Genomic DNA, 24,231 nt, shown 5'->3' with positions numbered 1-24,231 from the left:
GCATAGAGAGGAGCAAGCAAGCACAAGCCCAGACGGAAACCAGCAGTGGCTGCTAAGCACTGAGTTTCCTAAGTTGTTTATGCAAGCTTCCAGGGGATGTGTGGAACGTTGACACCTGATTTCCTCCATTGAACAAGAGACATGAAGAGTGTGGGCAGTAGAAAACCATGGCCAATGAGCTTGGAGGTAGTGAGGAGTCCTCAAGACTGTAGCCATGTTACAAGAGGAGGATGTGGAGAGATCTAGGCTTGAGTCACCACCCTCCAGGGCAAAAAAACAAATCAGGAGGGCCTGAAAGACGACAGTTAATACCAAACTTCCACGCAGAAGTCAGTGGACCTCTTGAGAGTCCCTCTAGAGGAAGTGCACCAGAGCAGGAATGGACATCCTGTCAGGAGCTGTCTGTCCCTTGCAAGGCAGAAATGTCAAGAGCCCTCCCAAAGCAAAGAATGCTTACCAAGGTCCTCAGTCATTCTATCAGAGGAGAAAGCCACTCCCTGCCAGTCCACGGGTGACACAGGTAATCATACATCCCCCTGCTCTTAGCCAAGACAATGTGTATACCTAAAACTGGCCTGACAGCTGGGCACTGAGTGCCACTGAGTGTGGAGATGCTCTCTGAAGGTTGGAGTGTTAGGGGATAAATTCGGACACGGTGTTGTCCAATGGCTGCCGGCTGAGCGATCCCTTGCCACGTGCGAACATGCACTGTTAAGCAAACAAGCCATCCGTTTTTGAGACAGAAGCAGAGTGAACAAATAAATAAGAAAACCCAGGTGATCCAAAAGAGCACACAGCCAGGAAGTCCTGGGCGGTGCAGCAGGGGGATCCAAGAAGCTCTATAATTAGGATAATCCTCGGAGGGAGAATAGAGAGTCTGCGGCCACACATGAGACTGCATTTCTAATGAGCTCCTGTGCCATCGTGTTTATAGCCTTCACTGTTGCTGACACCACTGTCTTAGTCATAGGGCTGTAATTCATCAGCAGGCGTGAGAGGCAGCTCTTCTCTAACTTTAAACACGTTTAACCACAACAATTTAGAACGACGCTTTAAGGTTTTAATGAAGGAAAGGCATTTGATACATACTTACAATAATCATAATGCTGTACAGATTTAAAGCACAAGTTTTCACAGTCTTAGACCATTAAGCCAAATTGTCATGTTTCTAGTTAATTATTTGAAATAGTTTGGGGGAGAAATCAGCCTCCAAAAATTAATTAATAGTTTTCCTCCATATAATTGCCAGTGTCATCACTGGCTACTGCTACTGGCTGCCAGCTTCCTTTGTACCCTGGCTCTAGTGGCAATCAGCAAGTGTGATTAACATTAAGCACTTGTCCTAATAGCCAAATGCCAAATGTCATACCGCATGCAGGATGGTAATTACACATTAGGAAGCGGGTGGGATCAGCATCATTAGCCAAGAATTAACCCCAAATGCAGAGCCACTTGAACCGGTGCTTGCAAAAAAACACAGCATCTCATCCTTGGAGATACTAAAATGTCCTTCAAGAGTGGCAATTCTGTGCCCAGCTAAGGACCTTGAGATTCCTTTTCAAAAGGATCCAAACCTTTCTTTGTCTAGAACAAAGGTTTCTGCAGCCGTCTCTTCCAAGATCAGGCAAATTTGCACACATCCCCCGGCTCCACTCCACTGGAATCCAAGCTCCTATGTAGGTATTTGCTGTTAAGCTCAGGCTCATGCTTCATGGCCTTTTGTGACATGTGTTTATTTGAAGAGGTAAGTCGGTGAGGCAGGGCCGTCCTCAGTTTTCACAAGCTCTCCCTTACTCTGGGAAATGTAAGGGGCCTTCTCCAGCATGCTGTGATTGGAAGGAGTAAGATGAGAAGTGTCACCTGCCACTGCTGCCCTTGGCCCCCTCAGTACTAAGGCACAGCATCAAAGTGGCAGCAGCTGACACTTGTGAGGATTCAGATTTCAGCGACTTTGAACATGAACATGGGACTAAGTAGAATGTTTCAAACCACCCCCCACCCCCAAAACTGAAGCCCATTGTTTCCGTACTAGAAGTGGAGAGAGCTAGGGTTTCCCCAGGTGCATACCTCTGACAGGCCCCTGGGGCCACCAGGTGCCTTTGCATTATGACCTTGGGCCGGCTTCAGGGCTCCTTTGCTTCTCTCCCTTCCCCTGGGCCTGGCTTCTTAGAGTCACTATGGCAATTAGTGATGACTGTTCTAATCGAGTGCTGGGCTTTTCCTGAACCACTTCAATGGTCTCTGGAATAAGAGAGTCTTAGTCAGGGTTATTATCACTACGATGGAACACCATGACCAAAAGGAACTTGAAATGAAAGGGTTCATTTGGCTTATAAAGTCCATCACCGAAGGAGGTCAGGACCGGAGGAACACTACTTACTGGCTGATTCCTCAGGGTTTGCTCAGCCTACTGTCTTGTAGAACTTAGGACAACCAGCACAGAATTGGCAGCACCCACAATGGGTTGAGGCTTCCTGCATTAATCACTAATTAAGAAAATGCCCTACAGGCTTGCCTACAGCCTCATCTTACTGAGGCATCTTCTCAATTGAGTGACCACCCACCCTTCTCTGAGGACTATAGATTGTGTCTATAAGTTGATCTAAAACTAGCTAGGACAGATAGGGTGTCAAAATTTCCTTGGACCTATAGAGATGCCCTAAATGTATAACTTGACTCTTCTTTGCAAAGCCTAATCTTCTAGCCACACTCCAGGCCTAGAATGTTAAACCAATAGTGGACATCCTCCCGGGGTGGAAAGGCCATCCCAGGAGAAGCGATGTAAACAGAGAATGCAAACTAGTCAGGACTGGTTCTAATGAATCGAGATGCAGGTAGGAGCAATTCCGACTAGTTCTAGGACTATCCTGACTCCCTACAGGGCTGCTCATCACAAGTAGAAGCAGAGAGTTAATGGAGAGTTGGAGAGTTAACAGCTAACATGCAAGCCTTCCCTCCTTTTCTCCACCAGCTGATCATTCGTTAAGAGCTCTAGACCCAACGACAGAAGCAACCTCGTTCCCTACTTCCCTTTGTGTGCACCAAAATGTGGTTTCTTCAGCAATGGGAAAAGAAAGACATTCATGGAGGCCTGACCAAAACTTCTGGTCAAAGGATGTTACATAAATCTCATTAGGACTTGAGACTTGACTCTGATGTGGTCTAAATCCCAGCTGTGGAATATGGCAAACCTAGATTCCCCAGTGGCAACTTAGACCCACCTGTAGCCAGCATCCTGGGGCTAGTTAGTCAGAGGGTACCACTGACAGCAAGCTGAACTTTGCCCTTAGCATTTCTCAGTAGTAACTGTGAACCACCAAACATTGACCTTATTCCCTGTTCTGTTGTTGTTTACAGAACTATGCGAAACTCATTCCTGGAGCAACTGTTGGACTGCTTCAGAAGGATTCTGGGAACATCCTTCAGCTGATCATCTCTTCTTATGAAGTATGCTATTTCCCCTTGCAAGCAGTTGGCTCCCTTTACAGTACCTCATTGCCATCCAGACACTAAGATGTAGGTAGGGAAATGCACTTCTGTTTGTTTGTGGAAGGACTGTTCATCCAAGAAAGCCCCTCTCCATCCATGCAACTGAAATACAGATTCTTATTTACTTATTTCACCCATCTTTCCAAAGGGAGTAGTAGGTAGAAAAACCAAAGACCTCCACACTGAGGTTGTTTTAGGATTATAACCTACACAGAAGTGTGGCCTCGGGGAAAACTTTAATACAACGGAAAAGACTCTGAGTCATGAGTGAACACCTCTCTGCTAAACAAACAAACAACAGCATAAATTGCCAGTGTGTTATGTGGGGATCTAACCCCACAGGTCCAAAGGGAGAAGGTTAAACACAAAGAAAACTACAAGAGCTGACCACACGCCAAAATACCAAAAGCTCAGTAAGCACTGGGTATATCTATCAGGTTCCCTAGTATTTCCAAAGGAGCAGAGGCCACTGTCTAAGCTTTCCTGGTTGCTCTGATAAAACATCCCGAGAAGAGAAGCGTAGGGGAGAAAGGCTCAATTTTGGTTCACAGTTCCAGCTCAGAGTCCATCCATCAGAGGGGGAAAGTCACAGGGCAGGGGTTGGGGACAGTTGGTCACATGATCAGAGTAAGGCAGGCTCTCCTCTAACTGCCACATGCTGGTCTTTTGGTCCTAAACATCATTTTCCTTTTTTGTCTTTCCTTACAAATAAATAATAAATAAACAATAAATAATCCTAAAATTTGGATAGGCATTTAAAAAAGAAGAAGAAAAAGAAAAACTTTTAGAAGTCAGTATAGCTCCAGGATTTTTTTTTTCAAAGAGCAATTACCTAATAAGGAATGGTAATAATAAATTTCTCCAAAATTTTGATGTTTGAAAATTGCCCATTAATGATCCATATGTAATGATCTACCCCAATGCTGGGTATGTATGAAGCCAGTGTTCCTTATCTAAACTACAGGCAGAATCGCCTGAGCAGCTTTTTAGAAAGTTAGTCCTCCTGCGATTCCTTCCACAGACATCTTGGAGCTGTTCAGAGGAAGGGCAGAGGCAGGGTTTAGGAAGATAAATAACCCCCATGCGATTTTTGACACTACCTCACCAATTTCAAAACTTGTGCAACAAGGTGGAAAGCAAGCTACCCCTTCTCAAAGACTCCATTTTCTTTAGAGAATGAAGCACAGCGGTATCCACTACCGCTGTACAAGGCTGGGCGATTTTGCTCCCTAGCAATGATCAGATGTTGCAGTTTTCTTAGCACTCATCAAAAATTAATCACATGTCAGCTCATCCTTAAAATTCTTCCAGTCAGAAAGACCTGTCAACAACAAGAACAACAACAACACACACACACACACACCGTGTGTGCCTCCACTTTCTCATATACTAACTAAAGTTCTAATGTGTAGACTCAAATAGAATCACAAAGCAATCCCTTCCCTGGCTTATGCTGCATTCCATTTTCTTTAGTTTTATACTCTAGAAAGTGTTGGCTGCTAACCACTTCAAAGAAATGAGGCAAACAAGGCAACAGTGGCTATTACTCAGCCCGTCGGCCAACCCCATCCACGCCCCTACTTGCTTCCTTCTAGGGATTGTCTCACTTAGAATTTCCAGATTGCTCATGCAGTTTGCAAGGTAGTTGAAATCAAGTCATTACACATTTGAATGGAATTTGGGGTCTTAATTTATGGCCTCAAAAAACACCAAGGACTGGGCCTGGAAAGATGGCTCAGGGGTTAGGAGCACTGGGTACTCTTGCTGAAGGTGTGGGTTTAATTCGCAACGCCCATGTGGCAGCTCATGAGGATATGGTGCCCCTTCTCAGGCCTCCACTGGCACTGGGCACACACAGTGTGCACACATACACAGGCATACACTCATAGTGTGCACACATACACAGGCATGCATACATAGTGTGCCCACATACACAGGCATACATACAGACAAAACACTCATTTACATAAAGGAAAATAGCAAGAAGCACCTACCAATCTGCTAGGTTACATTAGTCTAGAGTTCTTGTTGTAGCCATTTGATTCATGAGGTGACATGTGTAAAAGATTGTGACACTTGTTTAGAAATATTATTTTTTATTCTGTTATTCTTAAATGCATTTGGAAAAGACTTTCGAATAGAAAAACCTATAGACAGAATTTCTTCTTTAGGTGAGAGAGAGAGAGAGATTGATTAACTTCTAGCAAGGCAGAAGCCCCTTGTCGCTACAAACATTAGCTAAGTGTTTTTAAATGCTGTCTTGATATAAAAAAGAAAACACTTAAAACTGGTTGTGTACTCTCTCACCCACTCATTAATTTCCTTCCTTCCCTTACTACATACTAAAGGCAACTGAAGCGTGGCCGCAGGGGGTTGGCTGCTCTACTGGAATTTTACCTCTAGGAAGGAATTCATTTGTGTTCTTTGCCCAGCCTTGTAGGAGATGCTAAAAAAATAAAAAAATAAAAAAATTAATGAGTGGAATGATGAGACAAATAAGTTAGTGTTTATATCCTTTACTTGGGAAATATACATTAGTAATATTCCCAATAAAATTTGCACACTAGTACTCAATTATTTCAATGCTGAGATTCCTGTCATTTAGGCTGGACAATGCCACCCACTAGTTCTTATTGTCACCAGCACACACATCCCTTTTTTCTTATTCAGCTTCTGACCAACTCTCCACTCTCTCCAGCATTATTTCCCCCCTAATTCTTGGTGATTTTAGCATAACACACTTTGGAGGGCTGAGACAATAGCTTGTTCAATAAGGCACTTACCTTTCATGCATGAGCACTTAAGCTGGATCACCAGAAGGCACACAGAGAAGCTGGCATGGTGCACATTTGCAATCCCATTGTGAAGGCCCAGACAGGCAGATGCCTAGAGCTTGCTGGCCAGCCAGCCTAGCCAATTTGGTGAGTAGGAGGCTAATGAGAGACTCTGACTCAATAAACCAAATGGGTGGTCTCTGGAACCAACACCTGAGTTGTCCTGTGGCTTCCACACACACACTTACACAAGTGTGCCCTCGTGTGCATGAGCTCATGAGCATATATACTTTCATGTGTACACCAGACTCTGGAAGAAGTCGAGTTATTGTTCCATGCAGTGGAAAAAATTATACTTCAGAAAAAATTCAAGCAAAAATTGAGGGAAAGGGATAGAGCACATTATACCCCCAGTGTCATAGGTATATAGATGATAGATGATAGAAGATAGGTAGATAGATAGATGCATACATACATACATACAAGATATACACCAACAATAAAATAGGTATGAACTCAAAACTTTTTGTCTGAATTGAAATATAACTCAACTTATGATATTTAAGTACTTTATTAGGTTTTGTTGTTTGACATTTTTGTTTTGTTTCCTTATATATGTTATAAGTAACTGAGGAATAGAAAAAGCAAGATGAGAACCTCTCAGAATAGACATTCAGTCTTATCCAAGATCTGACTTGATGACAGTCAAGGCATAATAACTCCCCCAAATAACTTTAAGGTACAACTCTCCCACACACCACACTTTACCACCTCTAAGGTTTGGGGGGTCTGGAGGTATAACTCATTGGTGAGTGTTGGGGTGGCATTATATAGGACCTATGTTTGATTCCCATCCATCATGGTAAGAGAACAAATATAGGTCCATTTTGTAATTAGTGAGGTCTTTACAGCCATTACGTGTCAGGTGGCAAAGAGATTATCATCTTCATCACAATCGCGATTATTGCCATTTCATATCATCACATTCGCTTTTGCTGCTTAAAATGTTAAGTGTAGTAGCTATTGTAAGATATGCTAACAGTTTTTGAACTATGACTCAATATTGAAATGAACAGTTGTTATATATGCAGAAATGGACCCAACAAAACAGCAGAATGTAAATTTGCTATCAGTGAAGTAAGTGTTCATTGCTAGGGATAGATGAGAGCCTGCTCTCCTCCGAGAGCAGCATGGGGGGCTCTCTGAGAACCAAGACGCATCGATGCGTACAAGTGAAGGGTACCATTATCATATCTGTACATTGTTACATATGCACCACTGGTCTTTATGATGCCAAGCTATGCAACCCAGGTCAGGAGAACTTGCTGAATCCTTCAGAGTGCATGAAACAACTTGCAGGCAATAATTGGCTCCTGTCTGTCCCATGCTGTGCAAAAGCACCTTCAGAAATATTGTCATAGCTTACTTACCATGAGATAGTATATCTCAACATTGACAATGTCTGAGGAATACACACACACACAATGTATATATCTATATCTATATATCTATATATCTATATATACACACACACATACAGTATATATCACATATATAATATATATCACAGTCCTGCTTGATTAGTGAAATGATGAATTTAGCTTTATGAATTTATAGTTGTTTACTTTGTTCTCATATGCGTATATCACATGAACATGCACGAGCACAGTCACATACACCTAAGCATGCGTATGGGTGTTGGTTCTCACCTTTCACCTTGTTTAAGATAGGGAGTCTCTTGTTTCTTGTTAATTCGCTGCTACGTATGCCAGAAAGCAAGCCAGGCTTCTCTTGTCTCTGCCTGGCAGCACATCACAGGTTGGAGAGTACAGACTTAAGACCTGGGATCCTCTTTACATGGGTCCTGAGAATTAGAACTCAGGCCCTCCTTCCACAGCAAGAGTTTTACGCACTAAGTCATCTCCCTAGCATCAAGCAGTTTCTTCTTCTGGCTGGATTTCCTTTTTACTTATGACTTCCCTTAACCCTTTCTTGTCTACACTAAAGGAACTGCGGTCTGAGGTGGAACTGGAAGTGTTAGGGGACACAGAAGGACTCAACCTGTCTTTCACAGCTCTCTGTAACAATGGCGTCCTCTTCCCACACCAAAAGAAATGCTCCCACATGAAAGTCGGAGACACAGTAAGTAGATCCCTGGTAGATCTTTAGAAACAACAATTTGATGGGTTACAGGCTCAGCTTGCTGAAGCTGGGTTTCTTGGCGAAGCCAGTCTCCACCAGCCTCTTCTCAAATCCTGCAGGTTGCTGGATGGAGGAAGCAATAACCAGCATTTTCTTTACCAGGCATCCTTCAATGTGACTGTGAGCGTATCCAACTGTGAAAAAAGAAGCAGGAACCTCATCATAAAGCCAGTGGGGCTGGGGGACACCCTAGAAATACTCGTCAGTGCAGAATGTGACTGCGACTGCCAGAGAGAAATAGAAACTAACAGCTCTAAGTGTCACAATGGGAATGGCTCCTTCCAGTGTGGGGTGTGTGCCTGCAACCCCGGCCACATGGGTCCTCACTGCGAGTGTGGTGAGGATATGGTGAGCACGGATTCCTGCAAGGAGTCCCCCAGTCACCCTTCATGCAGCGGAAGGGGAGACTGCTATTGTGGGCAGTGCATCTGCCACTTATCACCGTACGGAAGCATCTACGGACCTTACTGCCAGTGTGACAACTTCTCCTGTCTGAGACACAAAGGCCTTCTCTGTGGAGGTAGGTGATGGGCTCCTACGGGCTTCCTACCTCTTGTGCAGCAGCTGTTTGGGGACTTTGGTCTTTCATTTCTTCTTCACATTCCTGGGCTCAGCAGTTGTTCTGTAAATATTTGCTGGTGGCTTCAGCGGGTGACTCATTAGAACTGGGATAACTGGACTGTCTCCTGCATTTGTTGCCGTTTCTAACATTCCCGTGGAGTCAGAGCTCTGTCCACTGAACTTACGTTTACATTATATTTAAATATCACTATTCCCTCAAGTTAAGCAGATAAAAGTTGGAATGTTGCCTCTCTACTTGCCACCGGGATTCCACAAAACTGCCTATGATCTGAATTTCATTGTCTGTCAGACCTTTTCTAGATTAAGTTGCTGGGTCTGACCTGATTCTTGCATCTTTTATGTTGGAAAAAATAAGCTAATAGAGACTGCCAAGGGAACAGAATCAAGGGGAAGAAGACACATAGATACTAAGTAGATTTGAGAGTCTCTCTCTCTCTCTCTCTCTCTCTCTCTCTCTCTCTCTCCCTTTCTCTCTCTCTCTCTCTCTCCCCCCTCCCTCCCTCCCTCCCTCCCTCCTTAGATTCATAGTCTTCCTGTCTCAGTCTCCCAGGTGTTTATAGTCCAGATGACTACGTCATACTTAGCCACTTACTAACTGCCTACTAATCTAGTATATTCTGTACCAGGTCAAGTGATGCTAGGCAAGAACGCATGTGAGGAAAGGCCTATGAAAAGAATGAAAGTAGAAAATAGCTTGGGATTTCTTTAAAGTTTCAAGGAAAGTTTTAAAATGTACATATTAATATTTTTATAGATGCTTTTGTACATATAAAAACAATATACCTTAAGAATATACTGCAGAAGCCAAGTGCAGTGGCACATTTCTTTAGTCTGAGTACTTGGAAGCAGAGGTAGCCAGATCTCTGAGTTCCAGTCCAGCCTGTGAGTTTTAGACTGAACTTACAGTTCTACATAGTAAGACCCCCATTTTGCTCTCTCAAAAATGAACAAAACAAAAATAAACAAACAAATGAAGGGAATATATTTCAGATGCTAGGAAGATGGTTTAGTGGTTAACATACTGTTCTTGAGAAGATCTGAGTCTGTTTCCAGCACTATTGATGCCTTTTAGCATCTATATCTCCTATTCCATGGGCTCCAGAACACATGTGGCATTCGCTGATACAGACACACACACATAAATAAAAATAATAGCATAAAGTCTTAAGAGCTAAAGAGATGGCTTGCTGGCTAAGACCACATGCTACTCATCCAGAGGCCCTTAGTTCAGTTCCTAGCATCATTTCAGGGGACCCTCAACTGCCTGTAACTCCAGCTGCAGAGGATCAGAGCCTATGCTGGTACCTGCACTTGTGTGCACAGTCACATATGTACAAATAATGAAAATAGTTTAAAAGTAAATCTTTTAAAGGAGGGGGGAGAATATGCTATGTTAAACATTATTCTGATGCATGTATTTAATTATAACCTATTCCAACAGGAAAGACAAATATTAACATGGGTTTAAATGGTATAAACATGGTCTGCAAGGGAAGTGTTAACTGGCTGTGGACTAAGCCCAGACACTCTACTTATCACAGGATGAAAGCAGACATCTCGTCAAAACACAATGGCATTATCTTTACAGAAAACTAAGCAAGTCGTGTTTCCAAACCACAGTGTCAGAAACGTAGAAAAGAGAACCGTTTCCCCAGTGCTTAGGAGGTTGAAGTGGGATCAGAAGCAGGTCATCTGACAATTTTCTTTAAATGAAGAAAATAAAAAGACAGAAAGGGAAAAAAAAAACCTTATTTTTGGGAAAAGGAAGGAAGGAGAAGAAGGAGGAAGGGAAGCTAAAAGAAATCCAAGTGTTCTGAAAAACACATGAAACACATGAAAGCATTTCCCAAAGAAAATTAATTTCTTCTCCCTTTTCATTCATTCAAAGGTTCACTTTCTGATTCCTGTGTGTGTGTGTGTGTAAACCTACATCTATGTTTTTATTGGATTTAAGCAGGACACAGCCTGTAGATGATAAGAACAATCAATGGCAAAGCCACCATCAAATCATAGGAAGGATGCATCTGCAGAACCCCTCACTGCCTTTCTAGTAAAAAAGAAAACAAACAAACAAACAAACAAAAACATGTTAAAAAATGCTTTCTGAAGGGCCGAAGTGTTATCTAGCCTAATCTAATAGCATAAACATCGTCCCAATATTCCAGCTCCTAAATTCTTGGTAAAAATACCTAAAACAGCAGGAATTGCTAACTAACATGAGCCATCCCCCCACCCACACACATTTTTTTTTCTTTTTAAAAATGTGTGCAGAATATTGGCAATACACTCAACCCATATACCTGATAGTTAGGAAGGTCAGACAGTAACACTGCTCTTCAAAGCAGATGAAGGAATGGCAAGAAACTCTACTTAGAAACTTCCACCAGTGGCAAGTTCTTTCACACTTCAGCAAATGTAAAATTAATAATAATTAATAATAATAAATACTTGGTAGCCAGTAACCTTCTCTTCTAAAATGTACACTGAAGCCGGGCGTGGTGGCGCACGCCTTTAATCCCAGCACTCGGGAGGCAGAGGCAGGCGGATTTCTGAGTTCGAGGCCAGCCTGGTCTACAAAGTGAGTGCCAGGACAGCCAGGGCTACACAGAGAAACCCTGTCTCGAAAAACCAAAAAAAAAATAAAAATAAAAATAAATAAATAAATAAATAAAATGTACACTGAAAGTAAATACAAACCCCCAGTCAGGATTGGTGGAGTAGTCTCCCTGTGCCGGGAATGTGCACAGTGCAGGGATGGAAGCTACAACATATTGTGAAGAGATGCTGGGATTTGCCAAACTTAGCAGATATGCCACTCACAACTTGCAGGGATCTCACTTACTTCACCAGTAACACCCTCAACAGCATGCTGTTTGTCTGAAAAGCTTTTATCTTGGTATTCTCCGTCACACTGCATTTTTCATCCATCCGTAAGCACTCAGAGATAGAAGGCTCCATTGATTCTGTTTATCCTTGCCCAAATTCCATTAGTCTATTTTGATTCTAAGAGACTGGGAGCCATACCAGCCAAATGGTATTAGAGGAAAGCTTCTTGTGATTACATACTCAAAGCTATTTTCCAGTGGCATCCCAGAAAGATCTATCCCTCTGAAAAAACATAAAATATAAAATTCCCCAGCATGAGTCTAATATGAAGGTGCTGGTTTGGTAGCATGAACAGGTACCTGTAGATAATTTGTTGCCAATGACATCGACTGGCACCTTCGGTGACCTAGCCATTGCTCCTAGAAAGCCAACAGAGTAGAGGGTTTCTAAGTTCTGAAAGGTATGTTTTATGCTTTTGCTGTGACAGTCCTTTTTTTTTTGTCAATGTTTCAGGACAGGTTTTCTAAACTTCTGCCAAGGCATTCTTGTGTGCAGAGATACACTGGATGGCCTCAGGACACCTGGAAATGCACATTTATGCATCTTGTTAATTTTCAGAATATATTATAACCTAGAGCTTTTTTCTGCTTTTGTAAATGTTTCCCCTTTCCTGAAGAAGTGGGGGGGAGGGAGAAGTTGGGGTTTTCAAAATCACTTATACCTAAAAATTAATTCTTGGTTTTTACCCAAATAATTTACCATCCATAGTTTTTACTATTCTTGGCTCAATTATGAATTCCATAGGACAAACAGCAGAAAAGTCTTACTGACATGGGTCCAAATAAATCTGGATCCAGCTTCCATCTGAAGAGTGTGCCATTAAAATATTATTCCATATAGAGTAATAAAGAGAGAAACCTCACACACAGAGAACACACACATCCCAGGAACATTGAGAGCCCAGCAGTGAAACCACTGAGGTTTGGAGCCTGATAGAGCATAATGCAGGATTCTTCTGTTCTCAGTCTCTTGAGGCCCAGTCACAAAGCCAGAAGCATAGCCAATTACTCGAACCAAATCTACAAGAGAGAAGGCAGCCTTCTGTCCCATGGCAACCTCCTTCCAGCATCTTCTATAAGTAGAAGTGTGCATCATTTATTTATGTTCACTTTGTTTTTAATAAAGGTATAGAACTTTTATCCCTGATGGCTGATTTGGCTTGCAAACTCTTCCTCCAGACAACATTTAGAGATGATTCTACTAGGCCCTGTGGAGCTCAGTTTTGGGCCAGGCACCATGGTAAACATGGGGACATGTTAACTTAGGTAACTGCAGATTTTGCTGGAAGGGCAAAACTTCTTGTGTAAGATGCCTGTATGTGTGCCATCTTTTTCTTTTCTTCCTGAAGGAAAGGATCTGTTATGGTTTTGTAAATAAATACTGCCTGTTTGGAACACCAAATGCTTGTTTTAATACCCATGGCACTCAAAAGTCTACAGAAAGGATACTTATCTGAAACACACTGTTTACCATTTTAGAGCGTTTCAGAAGCTATCCCGCGGCCTGACCCCGGAGGGAGCAATGCTCACCCCCCTGCATCACTGGCTCTGCCCTGTAGAACTACCAAGGCATCACCTCCCTCATTTCTCTTTTCTGAAATGTATGCAACTCCTTTCTTCTATATTTATCCATCCGAGTATTCAGGCCCCTCCTCTTGCACGCTGAGTCTGCTCTCAGCACAGCGGTACTCACATCTCCCTCTTCCTCTCAGCCTCTCCTGCAAGGAGCCTTCTGTTCAAGTTTTGCAGGCTAATGGTCTCCAGAGCTTGTGGATGATCTTGTGCTATGACTGCTTGCCCTAGATGATTCAAAACCGCCTTCCCTGAAGCCTTTTCCTAATGAATCCCAAACTTCTTCTCTATCCTTTTCAACTGCCTCCTAAGATGCCCAATCGTGTTTTCTCCTCCAAACTCAACCGAACCATAGAGACTTACTGTCCAACCCATCCAAAGCTGATTTTCATTTTCTGATTTGGAGCCATTCATTCATTCACTCACTCATTCATTCACCAAGTGATCTCCACTTTATGACAGAGATTAGAGAACAGCAGTGACCATGAGCCAGCTTCCACATCAAGTCAAAAGGAAGCCATGCCACCAGCAGGCTATCCAGCCTGCTGACCTGGAGAGAATTCCATCTCTCTTCATGCTGGGCTGTTACCAGTCTTGCCCTGACCTGAGCATTTCAGCTTACACTGCTTATCAGTTCATCTTTGCTCTCAAAACTGCTGCCATGGGTCAAGTTTCTGTTCCTGCAAGATTTTGCAACCGCTTTTCCTGCCTCTCGTTTGACCTTTCTGTGATGCCGGGATTTCTACAAACACACCTGCCTGTTCAGGTCACTGCCTCATGTAAAATTTCATAAACTTTTGAGAAAATATTCTTTCTGTAGCTTTGTGACTTCTCATCTTCACTTCAGGCACGCTGTGGACTTCCCCATCTCCCCTTTGCCACAGACATCCGCACCACTGCCTTGGCCCTGCGAGTCTACTGTGGTTATTGTACACATTTCCTTCACCTCCTATGGTTTTCTCTCTCTGAAATGTATGCAACTCACTTCTTTTACTGTCTTTATCTTCCAAAATCAGCTCAAACATCACTTCTTGAAGCTTTCCCAAAACCCTATTTACTTTAGAAAGTCTTCCACCCTGTATCATAGGCTCCATGTGCTATATTATAATTAGCGCTGGTAGTAATAATTTGCCTGCCTTCTACACTAGAGGATAAAATTCAGTAATCTTGTGCTGTTGAATTCTGCATCTTTGTGGCCAAATGCACTCAGGATGGGATAGATAATTGACTCTTAGTTTCCATTATCCACCACATTCTAAAGCTAAAAGTCAGATCAAAAATTGGTGAATGAAATTAGGATTCTTAAAATTTGAGCCACTGGGAAGAGGGAGGAAAATACCTCCTAGTTGCTTTCCTGGAACAAAGACCAGGGGTAGGTAGATTTAGTGATCAGCCATGTTATCTCTAGATTCTTTCCATAGGGCGTGGCTCTGCTTGCTATTGCTATTACCTGGGCTGACCCTATTCTCTGCATGGGAGGCCTGTTATACTACCACATCTTCATCACCTATAAACTCTCTGGCACAGAATATATGCTCAGTTAGAATCTACTGAGTAGAGAATTTGTCAGTGCTTAGCATATGCTAATGAGATAGCTAACCAAAGGAAGCAAAACTAGAATTTTTCACATAGCCACACCACTGGAAGTAGATTTTTATCCCTTTATTTTATAAGGGAGGATTTTCAATTCTTCAGTGTAGGCATAAAATTTTTGCAACCTACTTTTAATAATGGGTCCACCTCTCTACTAGCCCACCCAGCAGAGGTAGTGAAAGAGAAAAGTTATTAGGATATGGGGGAAGTGGACCTGTGCAGCAATTGCTCTTTCAGGGCGAGCTTGATCTTCTTGGGTAGCAGTTTAGTCCTGTAGCAAACACCAAATACAATTCAGCAACTGCAGACCAGTCCTCTCGGCAGGCAGACACCACACAGGAACCTGTAGCTACAGTCCAGTCCTTTCAGCAAGCAGACCAGACAGCTGTAGTTTGATCCTGAAGAAACTGCCAGGTTGGCCAACTGGCCTGAGACAAGGTCACAGAAGCCACAACTGCCACGGGAACCTCAAGAGCGGTTCTTGGGCAGTTTCTCTCAATGTCAGAGTCATCACAAGTTGAGCTCAGCAACAACTCGACATAAGGTGAAACAATACATGTGTGTCTTTAGCGAAATAACAAGGTGGAGTAAATCAAAACAAAGATCAGTGCTCCCCTACTGCTGTCTGTGGGGTCATATTTATATGCCTTCATCAGGCCTCCTTTGATATGTTTGCTGTAGCCAAACATCCTTTCACCTGTGTCTTTTGCTTCAGGAAAAGTCTTTCACCTGTTCTCTTTAACAAGACATCCATTCACCTGTGTTCCCCAGCAAACCATAATTTGGCATAACTAACTTTCCAAAGAACTAGAAGTTTTAATTAATGGGTATTAATCCAGGTATGCCCTCCATCTCCATCCTAAAACCCAATGAACAAAATTCACCAAAGAGCTTCAATGGTCTTGTCTACATAGTCTCATTTTGGCCAATTCTTCATTCTGTTTGCTGTAAGTGATTTTCAGCTAGGAGATAATTTAGTAAATACAGAGGGCAAGCAACACTGCCCCCCACACCCCATCTCTCTGTCTCTCTGTGTGTCTGTCTGCCTCTCTGCTTCTCTCTTTGCCTCTGTCTGTCCCACCCCTAACCTCTGATAGTGTTTAAAGGTACTCAGAGAAGAGAAGATATTTCCCATCCTGGAAGCGGTTTGGACCATAAGCAACATTTGGGTGTGTTTTATGTGTTTTACAGATAACGGTGACTGTGACTGTGGCGAGTGTGTGTGCCGGGATGGTTGGACAGGTGAATACTGCAACTGTACAACCAACAGGGACTCGTGTACATCTGAGGATGGAGTGCTGTGCAGTGGACGTGGGGACTGTGTCTGTGGCAAGTGTGTCTGCAGAAACCCTGGAGCCTCAGGACCCACCTGTGAACGCTGTCCTACCTGTGGCGACCCCTGTAACTCTAAACGGTAATGTCTCTACTTCTTTATTCTCTTCGGTGGCTAGCTCTTTGTATGATCAACGTTTGAATGACATCTAGTAAAATCAGACCTCTAATTGTGTCATCTGGGTTTGGTCTCTGGCAGACATCAAAACTCATAGCCCAAGGGCCCCAGTCATCCTCAGCCTGGAATGTCAGCCTCTCACCTGCCGTTCTGGGTCCTGATTAACCAAAACCACAATGTCACATTTCTCCAGCAGCAGCTGGTGTCCCACACTGATAGCATCAGCTGGCCTCTCAGTCAAATGCCCTGGAGGTATCCTGCTGACACTTGGGCAGTCAGTATCTTTTCTGGGGAAACAGACATCCTTCTTATGTAGACCCATCTAGGCTGACCTTGTGGGATTTGTTCCATCCTGCTAGACCAAAGGAGGCAGAAGCAGGAAGACAATCTTCTTAGCTTTTACTTCTCTCCCCCACCCCCACCCCCACCCCCATCATTGTGCTCTCTGGCACTTCAGTGTGGTTATCATTATGCACATATACGGGGGGGGGGCGGTTATGCTACTAAGGCAATAACAACAACTAAATACACCCATGTTTTTCTATTAAGACTGATTTCTGGTTAGCAGTTTCACTTTACAGAGTTGGAACAAACTTTGTAAGTCTGGAATAGATGTCCAAATAACTGTGGTCACATTGTCTCTGGTAAGCAGCCAATGGGACCGAGCAGCCCATCCTTTTCATAGACTCTGATTCCTGAAGGGTGACCTCTGCATTTCTGTTGTAAATGAGGGAGAAAATCCATTTCCCCCAGTGGTTACCCACCAACCAGGTGTCAAGTCTTTTCTGTCACTGTCCCTGGCAAACTGAGACACATGCCAGAGCATGGAGCTTGATTCAAAGGACTTAAATAAAATCAATTGTAAACTTTCTACTGTAGTTCAGAGTGATTGCCTAGCACCTATGTGTCTCTGGGTTCAATCCCCGACACAACCACCAACAAAAAAGTAAGGTCTCTTCAAAATGTTTGTCTTAGTTAGGGCTTTATTGCTGTGGACAGACACCATGACCAAGGCAACTCTTATGAGGACAACATCTAATTGGGGCTGGCTTACAGGTTTAGAGGTTCAGTCCATTATCATCAAGGTGGGAACATGGCAGCATCCAGGCAGGCATGGTGCAGGAGAAGCTGAGAGTTCTTCATCTGAAGGCTGCTAGCAGAATACTGACTTCCAGGCAGCTAGGACTAGGGTATTAAAGCTCACACCCACAGTGAAAAACCTACTCCAACAGGGCCACACTTTCTAATCCAGCTACTCCCTGAGCCAAGCATATCCAAACCATCACAATGTTTCTTTCATTGCTTTTCTATTTCATCTCCTTTGTAACCACTAGTCAGTGCTTTATCTGGTTTGTAAGACGGGAAATTAACAATTAAAGTTGTTCCAGTTTGGGAACCAGCATCATCTACTTGATGTTGATGCTAGTTTTGAGGTGTGTCTATTCCTTCTTTTACTCAGACACATGCTCATTTACCTGACATGTATTAAGCATTTGCTGTATACCATGAATGGTGTCAAATCATATGCACACAGCAAAACAGTTATGGTATCTACCTTCATAAGTGCTAAGGGTCTAAGGAAAAGATAGGATTTTATTCTTTGCCTATGTATGTGTATATAGTGTGTGTGCATGTTTGCATGTATGTAGTACATGTGTACAGCTGGTGCATGTGTATGGGTCAGGAGTAGTTCAACATCAGGCATCTTCCTTGATCACTTTCTCCTTTATTTATTGAAGTGGGCTCTCCAATTCCTGATAATCTGGCTAGCCAGCTTGCCACGGATCCCCTGTTTTGCCTCCTGAGGGATGGGATTGCAGGTGGTTGCCATACTTGCCTGGTTTTTATGTGGGCTTTGGGGATCTGAACTTTGGTCCTCACACTTGCATGGCCATCTCCTAATCCCATTTTTTTCAAGTAATTAACAGAGATATTTGGGCTTCCAGCCACAATGGAGACATAGAAAATGCTATAGAACTACAGGGCAGGGGAGACCAGCATTGCTGGGGCAATCACAGTCACATGCACAAAAGTAGCTTGAAAAGTCTCTACAGTATGCTCCAGGCCCCCACCCAGCCTGCCCAAATATAATTAAGACACAAAAGCAGCTTCAGACAAGACTTGCGCTCCCATTCCCACATGGTTGCTGATCTGAGCCCTGCCTACAGAACAACAGTTCTCAGCCTGTGGGTCAAGATCCCAACAGGGTCGCATATCGGATATCCTGCATATCAGATATTTACATTAGGATTTGTAAAAGTAGCAAAATTACAGTTGTGATGAAGCAACAAGATAATTTTGTGGTTGGGGGTCACCACAGTAAAGGAAGTACAGCTTCAGATGAGATCCCATGGGCATGAGGCTCTCGGGCCCTTTTGAAGGCTGTCCATTCTCAAGACATAAAACGTTTGCAGATTTGTCTTACTCTAAACTGAATCTAGCTGTAAATCTATTTGTAACACAAGATTCATTCAAGGCCTCCATTTTACTTTGGTCTACAGACATCTTTAAAGTAGTATAATTTCCTTGTATCCTTGGAAATACACTTTTCTATAAAAGCAGCAATCTTTTATTTAGAAGCCTGAATTAATGAAGATCCAGCTATAATCCTAAACTTTAAGAACCCACTATCAAGACTTATACGTATTCAAAAGAGTAGCAGAAAATTGAATTTTAGAATCATCACATTTGACATATATTAAGAGCACTCACCATTTGTAGAATCCCTGCTGAGACATGGATCATTTGTGTTAAGAAATTCATAACTTTGTCTAGACTCTAATCATATTTATGGATATAAACACTCCCTTATGTTGAAAACGTGAAATGAAAATATAGCTAAATCAAATAGTGAAGTGTTTGGTTTTTTTTTTAACCAATCAGAAGCAATCACTACAGAAAAAATGATGATAGATAGAGGCTGTTATCAAGGCTGACTTGGGGACACTGATTATGGAGTAGAGATCGGAACAATTTAGCATCCTCTTAGATGCCACTCAACTCTCTTTCTGAAAGTACCAAGAGGTCAATGTCACCAGTGAGACTGCTTGGGGGCATGCTAGCTGCTTGACTGTTCTCCACCACCATGAGCTGATGAACTCTCTTGTCCCGTCCACAGGAGTTGCATCGAGTGCTACCTGTCTGCAGATGGCCAGGCCCAAGAAGAGTGCTCTGACAAGTGTAAAGCCATTGGTGCCACCGTCAGTGAGGAAGGTGCTCCTTCTCTTAAATCACGTAGTTTTTGAGAGGCAGAAGCCGTGTGAGTCAGGGGACTCTCGGTAACCTGACTTCACTTGTACCAGGAGCCAGCCACCCCAGTTCCCTGCCCCCACTTTGGGAATAAATGCATTTTCTAAAGTTGAAGAAATGATGAGTGGAGGGACAAGCAACTTAAAGTTGTGGCTAGTCAGCTGGTCTCCGGCTTTGTTAGCGAGTTCACCCCTGATTGACAGGGGTGACAGCAGAGAACTCTACAAGGCTCTATTTTCCAAACTAGTAAGAAGCAAATTGAAGAAATGGCTGTTAACTCCCACTGGCAGCCTGAAATTTTCCTTTATCACGGGATTACCTTATTTTGTGATAAGATAAAGCCTGAGTCATGGTTGGCCTGACTGCCCTTCCCAGATTCTGGAAGTATTCTGCTCAGTAGCTTTTACTTCCAGCCTCCCAGCCATGGGTACATCACCATCCCTCCATCCCAGCCTCACAGCCATGGTATATCAGCATCCCTCCATCCCAGCCTCCTAACATGCTATATCACCACCCCTTCATCCCAGCCTCCTAACATGCTATATCACCATCCCTCCATCCCAGCCTCCCAGACATGGTACATCACCATCCCTCCTTCCCAGCCTCACAGACATGGTATATCACCATCCCTCCATCCCAGCCTCACAGCCATGGTATATCACCATCCCTCCATCCCAGCCTCCCAGACATGGTATATCACCATTCCTCCATCCCAGCCTGCCAGCCATGGTACATCACCATCCCTCCATCCCTCCATCCCTCCATCCCTCCATCCCTCTGAACTCATCTCCAGATCCAAGAAATCCCTCTCCTAACTGGTAATCACATTGAGTTTCCATTTTCATCTGTCATGTCTAATTATTTAAAATGAGAATCTAGTGGCAAAGACTCATCACAAATATTAAACACAACTGCATATTATCTGGGCAGGAAAGGATAATATATGGCCTGTAGGACACATGTATTGAATGGATGGAGTTAGATTACGGAAATTAATGTATTTTCAAAACAGAATATAGAAAGACATTTATATGTTTTTTAAATACTCTGTTTCAAAATTGTTGTGATGGTACAATTGAATTCCTTGGTGTGGCAGGACAGGATGAGAGCTCATAAAACCCCTCATCTGTGCGTTGCTGGTGACTGCAGATAAATATGCCAAATAGCAGCAAGCGGCATGAGATGTCATGTGCTTTGTCTGACACCAAAGGTGAGCCCCGATGAAGCACTGAAAAAGCACAGAATTTGTGGTGTGACCACATCAGTAACTAGTCCGAATCTCACTGGATCTTCCGGGCTCCTCTCACAGCAGTGGGGATAGTTACCGGCTGTCTCGGTGAAATGAGCAGAAATTGCAGAAAATGCCTGCAAATGACTAAACTCAGTTCTCCAGCAACGTGGGAGATGCGGTGTGCTGGGGAGGCTGTGAGGAAGCATGTCAGTCACAGAGGTGTGAATGGGGCCGTTGCTGTGTCCAGGTTCACAGTTTTCAGAGAAGATCGTCAAAAATGCTTGTGCTTGGGAGGAAGAATAGCTTCCAGGGCATTTAGAATATTTAGGTTCTTTTGTGTTGGACCAAAGTATCTTTAAGAGAGAAGGATACAGACTACTGTTTCTAACTTGGAAAATGAAAATAACCAGTGGACCCTTAACCCTCTCTTAAAAACTAACATGGACGAACCTGAGTGAAAGGTGGATTTGTCCGACTGTGAGTTTAAAAGACACCTTTCTAACAGCCTCTACTGTCACTGTCACACCACTCTGAAAAGATAACATCACATTTGCTCAGCTAAAGGTCTTTTAGCACCTGCTTTTCTCTGCTCAGGACATGGAGTAAGACAGACATACTATGTAACTCACAAACTCACCCATCTTGCATGGGCAATGGGATGGGGTGGGGGGATGGGGTGAGGGGATGTGGTAGACCCACCTGACTTTATTCATTCTGGTTTACTCAAAAACTCATGCTTCTTAATTTACCCCACCATTCCAGACACTCAGATCATTGTTGCTCAACGTTGGTTCCACCAAACTCCTATCTCAGAGAAGTTCCATGAACTGAAGCATCCACAGCCTTATATGTACACACTCCAGAAATGGGAAACTAAGGAGCCTGGGGCTTTGCAAGTCCTCAGGATTGCTATGTAACACTAAATTAAGCATGAGTGTGAGTCACCAGGAGAGGCAGTAAGGAGAAAAAGAGATTCCCAAATTTATCTCACCAAGGAAGTCCCACCCCCAACCCTCATCTCCACCTTCTCCTTTGGGAAACTCTTTACCCCCAGGACTTTAAGCTGATCACAGAGCTTAAAACTCAGGGCTGTGCATCAACAGTGCAGACATTCGTGTTTTCTACATTTTCCCTGAACCTTCCCAGACCCGAAGCTCCGCCCCCACCCCTCTGTCCCGCGCTCCATAGTATTTATATGACTTCCTTACTAAGCATGATTTCCCTGGCTGCCTGAGATCTTAGTTTCCCTGTATTATTCAGTGGCAGTAATTCAAGTCTCGCAGAGGAGGAGTGGGAGGGAATCATCGAGCAAGAAAGGGCCATTTTCTACAAACAACAAAAGAAAACCTTAGCAGCTAATTATGCAAATCTTTCATTGCACATCCGATAATACTATTTCAACACCCAAACACTACAAAACAGGGTACAGCTAAGCTGCAACAGTCAAGAAAAGAAGAGGTGCGGTAATTAAAGCACAAGGGGGGAGTGGCGGCTCAAAGGTCAGGTCCGTAGTTCCATTAAAACTTAAATAATCCTGGCCAAGGAAAGTAGGCCCCTATGCTTCAGTGTGGCTATGTGAAAGAAAAGAAAGAGGCAGGATTACTGTTACTGAAATGAGCGTGATAAGCCATGCACTACTTTCAACCTGAGAGTCTGATGCCCCATTAAGGGAGTTCAAGAGAGCAGTGCAAAACTCTCACAGCTGTGGCCCACACTGAAGAAAGAGATGCAAAATGCAAACACACACTCCCCAAGAGTCCGTGAATCTTAGTTACTGGAGTGGAAGTGGGGCAGTGGTGAAGGTCATATAAAAAGGGCCAAACTACGGCTTCAATAAGGGTGCCTGCCATTTACCATCAACACATGGAATAACCCCAGCCGGGCTCGTCTGGTTGCCAAGAGCTTCCCAGATCTTCCCATCCAAGACATCCAATTAGAATGCTTATTAAATCATTGCTTAATGCCCAAGTTCTGTGCTGATCACAGACTCTCCCATTAAAACACCTCAGATAGGCTCCCAGAATTGGTATTTTCGAATCTCCCAGGTGAGTCAGATGGCCATATGCATATGGAAATGACCAAAGGAGGGTAATTTGCATTATATTTCCCAATATTCATGTGAACATAAATAGATGCCTCTAATGAGTTCAAAACTAGTTAGTTCACGTAAAATCTATTGTACAAAATCTCATTTAGAATGCTGAATTTATTATTTACTGGTTCCTACTGTCGTGAATGATAGAAGGCATATTAGTCACGGGTCCTATCGGTTTTTTTCTTTTAAAAATTAAATGCAAAAACGACAAACAATGACAACTTAATATTTCCATATTTTATGACTAGCGTTTCTGTGACCTAAATATCTCTAAATGAGCTGTTTACACACATCACACACACACATATCACACACTCACACACACACACATACACACACACACAAAATGAATTCTATTTTATTAACATCTTTAGATGTTTACCATCTTAAACTAATGGGAGAAATCACAGTCTATCTAGTAAGAGTAGGTCTAAGATTACCATAATCTGTCTTTACACACTAATATTGGCTCATATAACATAGGAGTTTAGACTAAATGTTATTTTAATTACAGGTTTCTGAAAAACGGTAATAATGTCATCAAAAAATTCCAATTTAGAATGAGAATTATGGAATTAACTTGTTTTGCTTTAATTCTGAAAATGCTAGATAATTTGGACAAGGGTAGCTGGGACACCAGAATTTTTGATGTGTGACCTAGGACTTTAAAATTTTTATGAACAATTATTATCATGAAATTCATTTTCTAACTCTTGAATGAGCTTCACGAGGAAAAATGTCCAATTTGAGGAAAGGGTCACGTTAAGAAAGAGTGTAGACTGAATGTCCCACAGCTCTTATCCTGGGTTCCTTCTAATCTGAAGTTTCCCTTTATCCTGGGTCTCTGAGCTACATGACACCTCTGCCTCGGTTTCCTGATATTAATTTCTTCTCCCCATGCAACAATGCAAAGCCCAAAGTCCTGGCTGCACCACTGTGAGAAAGCCCTCTGTAATAGCATCAGTATCCATCTATACACTGAGCAGCAGTGTAATCTAGCCACTCTCCCAGATGCTCTGTGCTGAGAGGACCGTGCAGCCCCCCTCATTACCATAATCAAGGCCATTCTACTCCCCAGGCAGCTGTGGGCACCTGCTTTGAGCTACTTT

General features: G+C 43.1%; 1 protein-coding gene across 3 annotated transcripts in view; it reads left to right on the top strand.

The window, feature by feature from the left end:
- Itgb6 (integrin subunit beta 6) overlaps positions 1–24,231 on the top strand; it is a 123,102-nt gene that overhangs the window by 86,636 nt on the left and 12,235 nt on the right. For all 3 annotated transcript variants that reach the window (XM_021156163.2, XM_029474427.1, XM_029474428.1), the window contains 5 exons: positions 3,358–3,447; positions 8,271–8,405; positions 8,568–8,985; positions 16,289–16,511; positions 19,666–19,760. In XM_021156163.2, the coding sequence (XP_021011822.1) occupies positions 3,358–3,447; positions 8,271–8,405; positions 8,568–8,985; positions 16,289–16,511; positions 19,666–19,760 (961 nt within the window). The remainder of the gene's footprint in view (positions 1–3,357; positions 3,448–8,270; positions 8,406–8,567; positions 8,986–16,288; positions 16,512–19,665; positions 19,761–24,231) is intronic.

Source organism: Mus caroli, chromosome 2 (genome assembly GCF_900094665.2).
Source record: "Mus caroli chromosome 2, CAROLI_EIJ_v1.1, whole genome shotgun sequence".
In the NCBI taxonomy this organism is placed as follows: Eukaryota; Metazoa; Chordata; class Mammalia; order Rodentia; family Muridae; genus Mus; species Mus caroli.
Note: the sequence above shows the minus strand (reverse complement) of the source record. Positions and strands in the feature narration are given on the sequence as shown.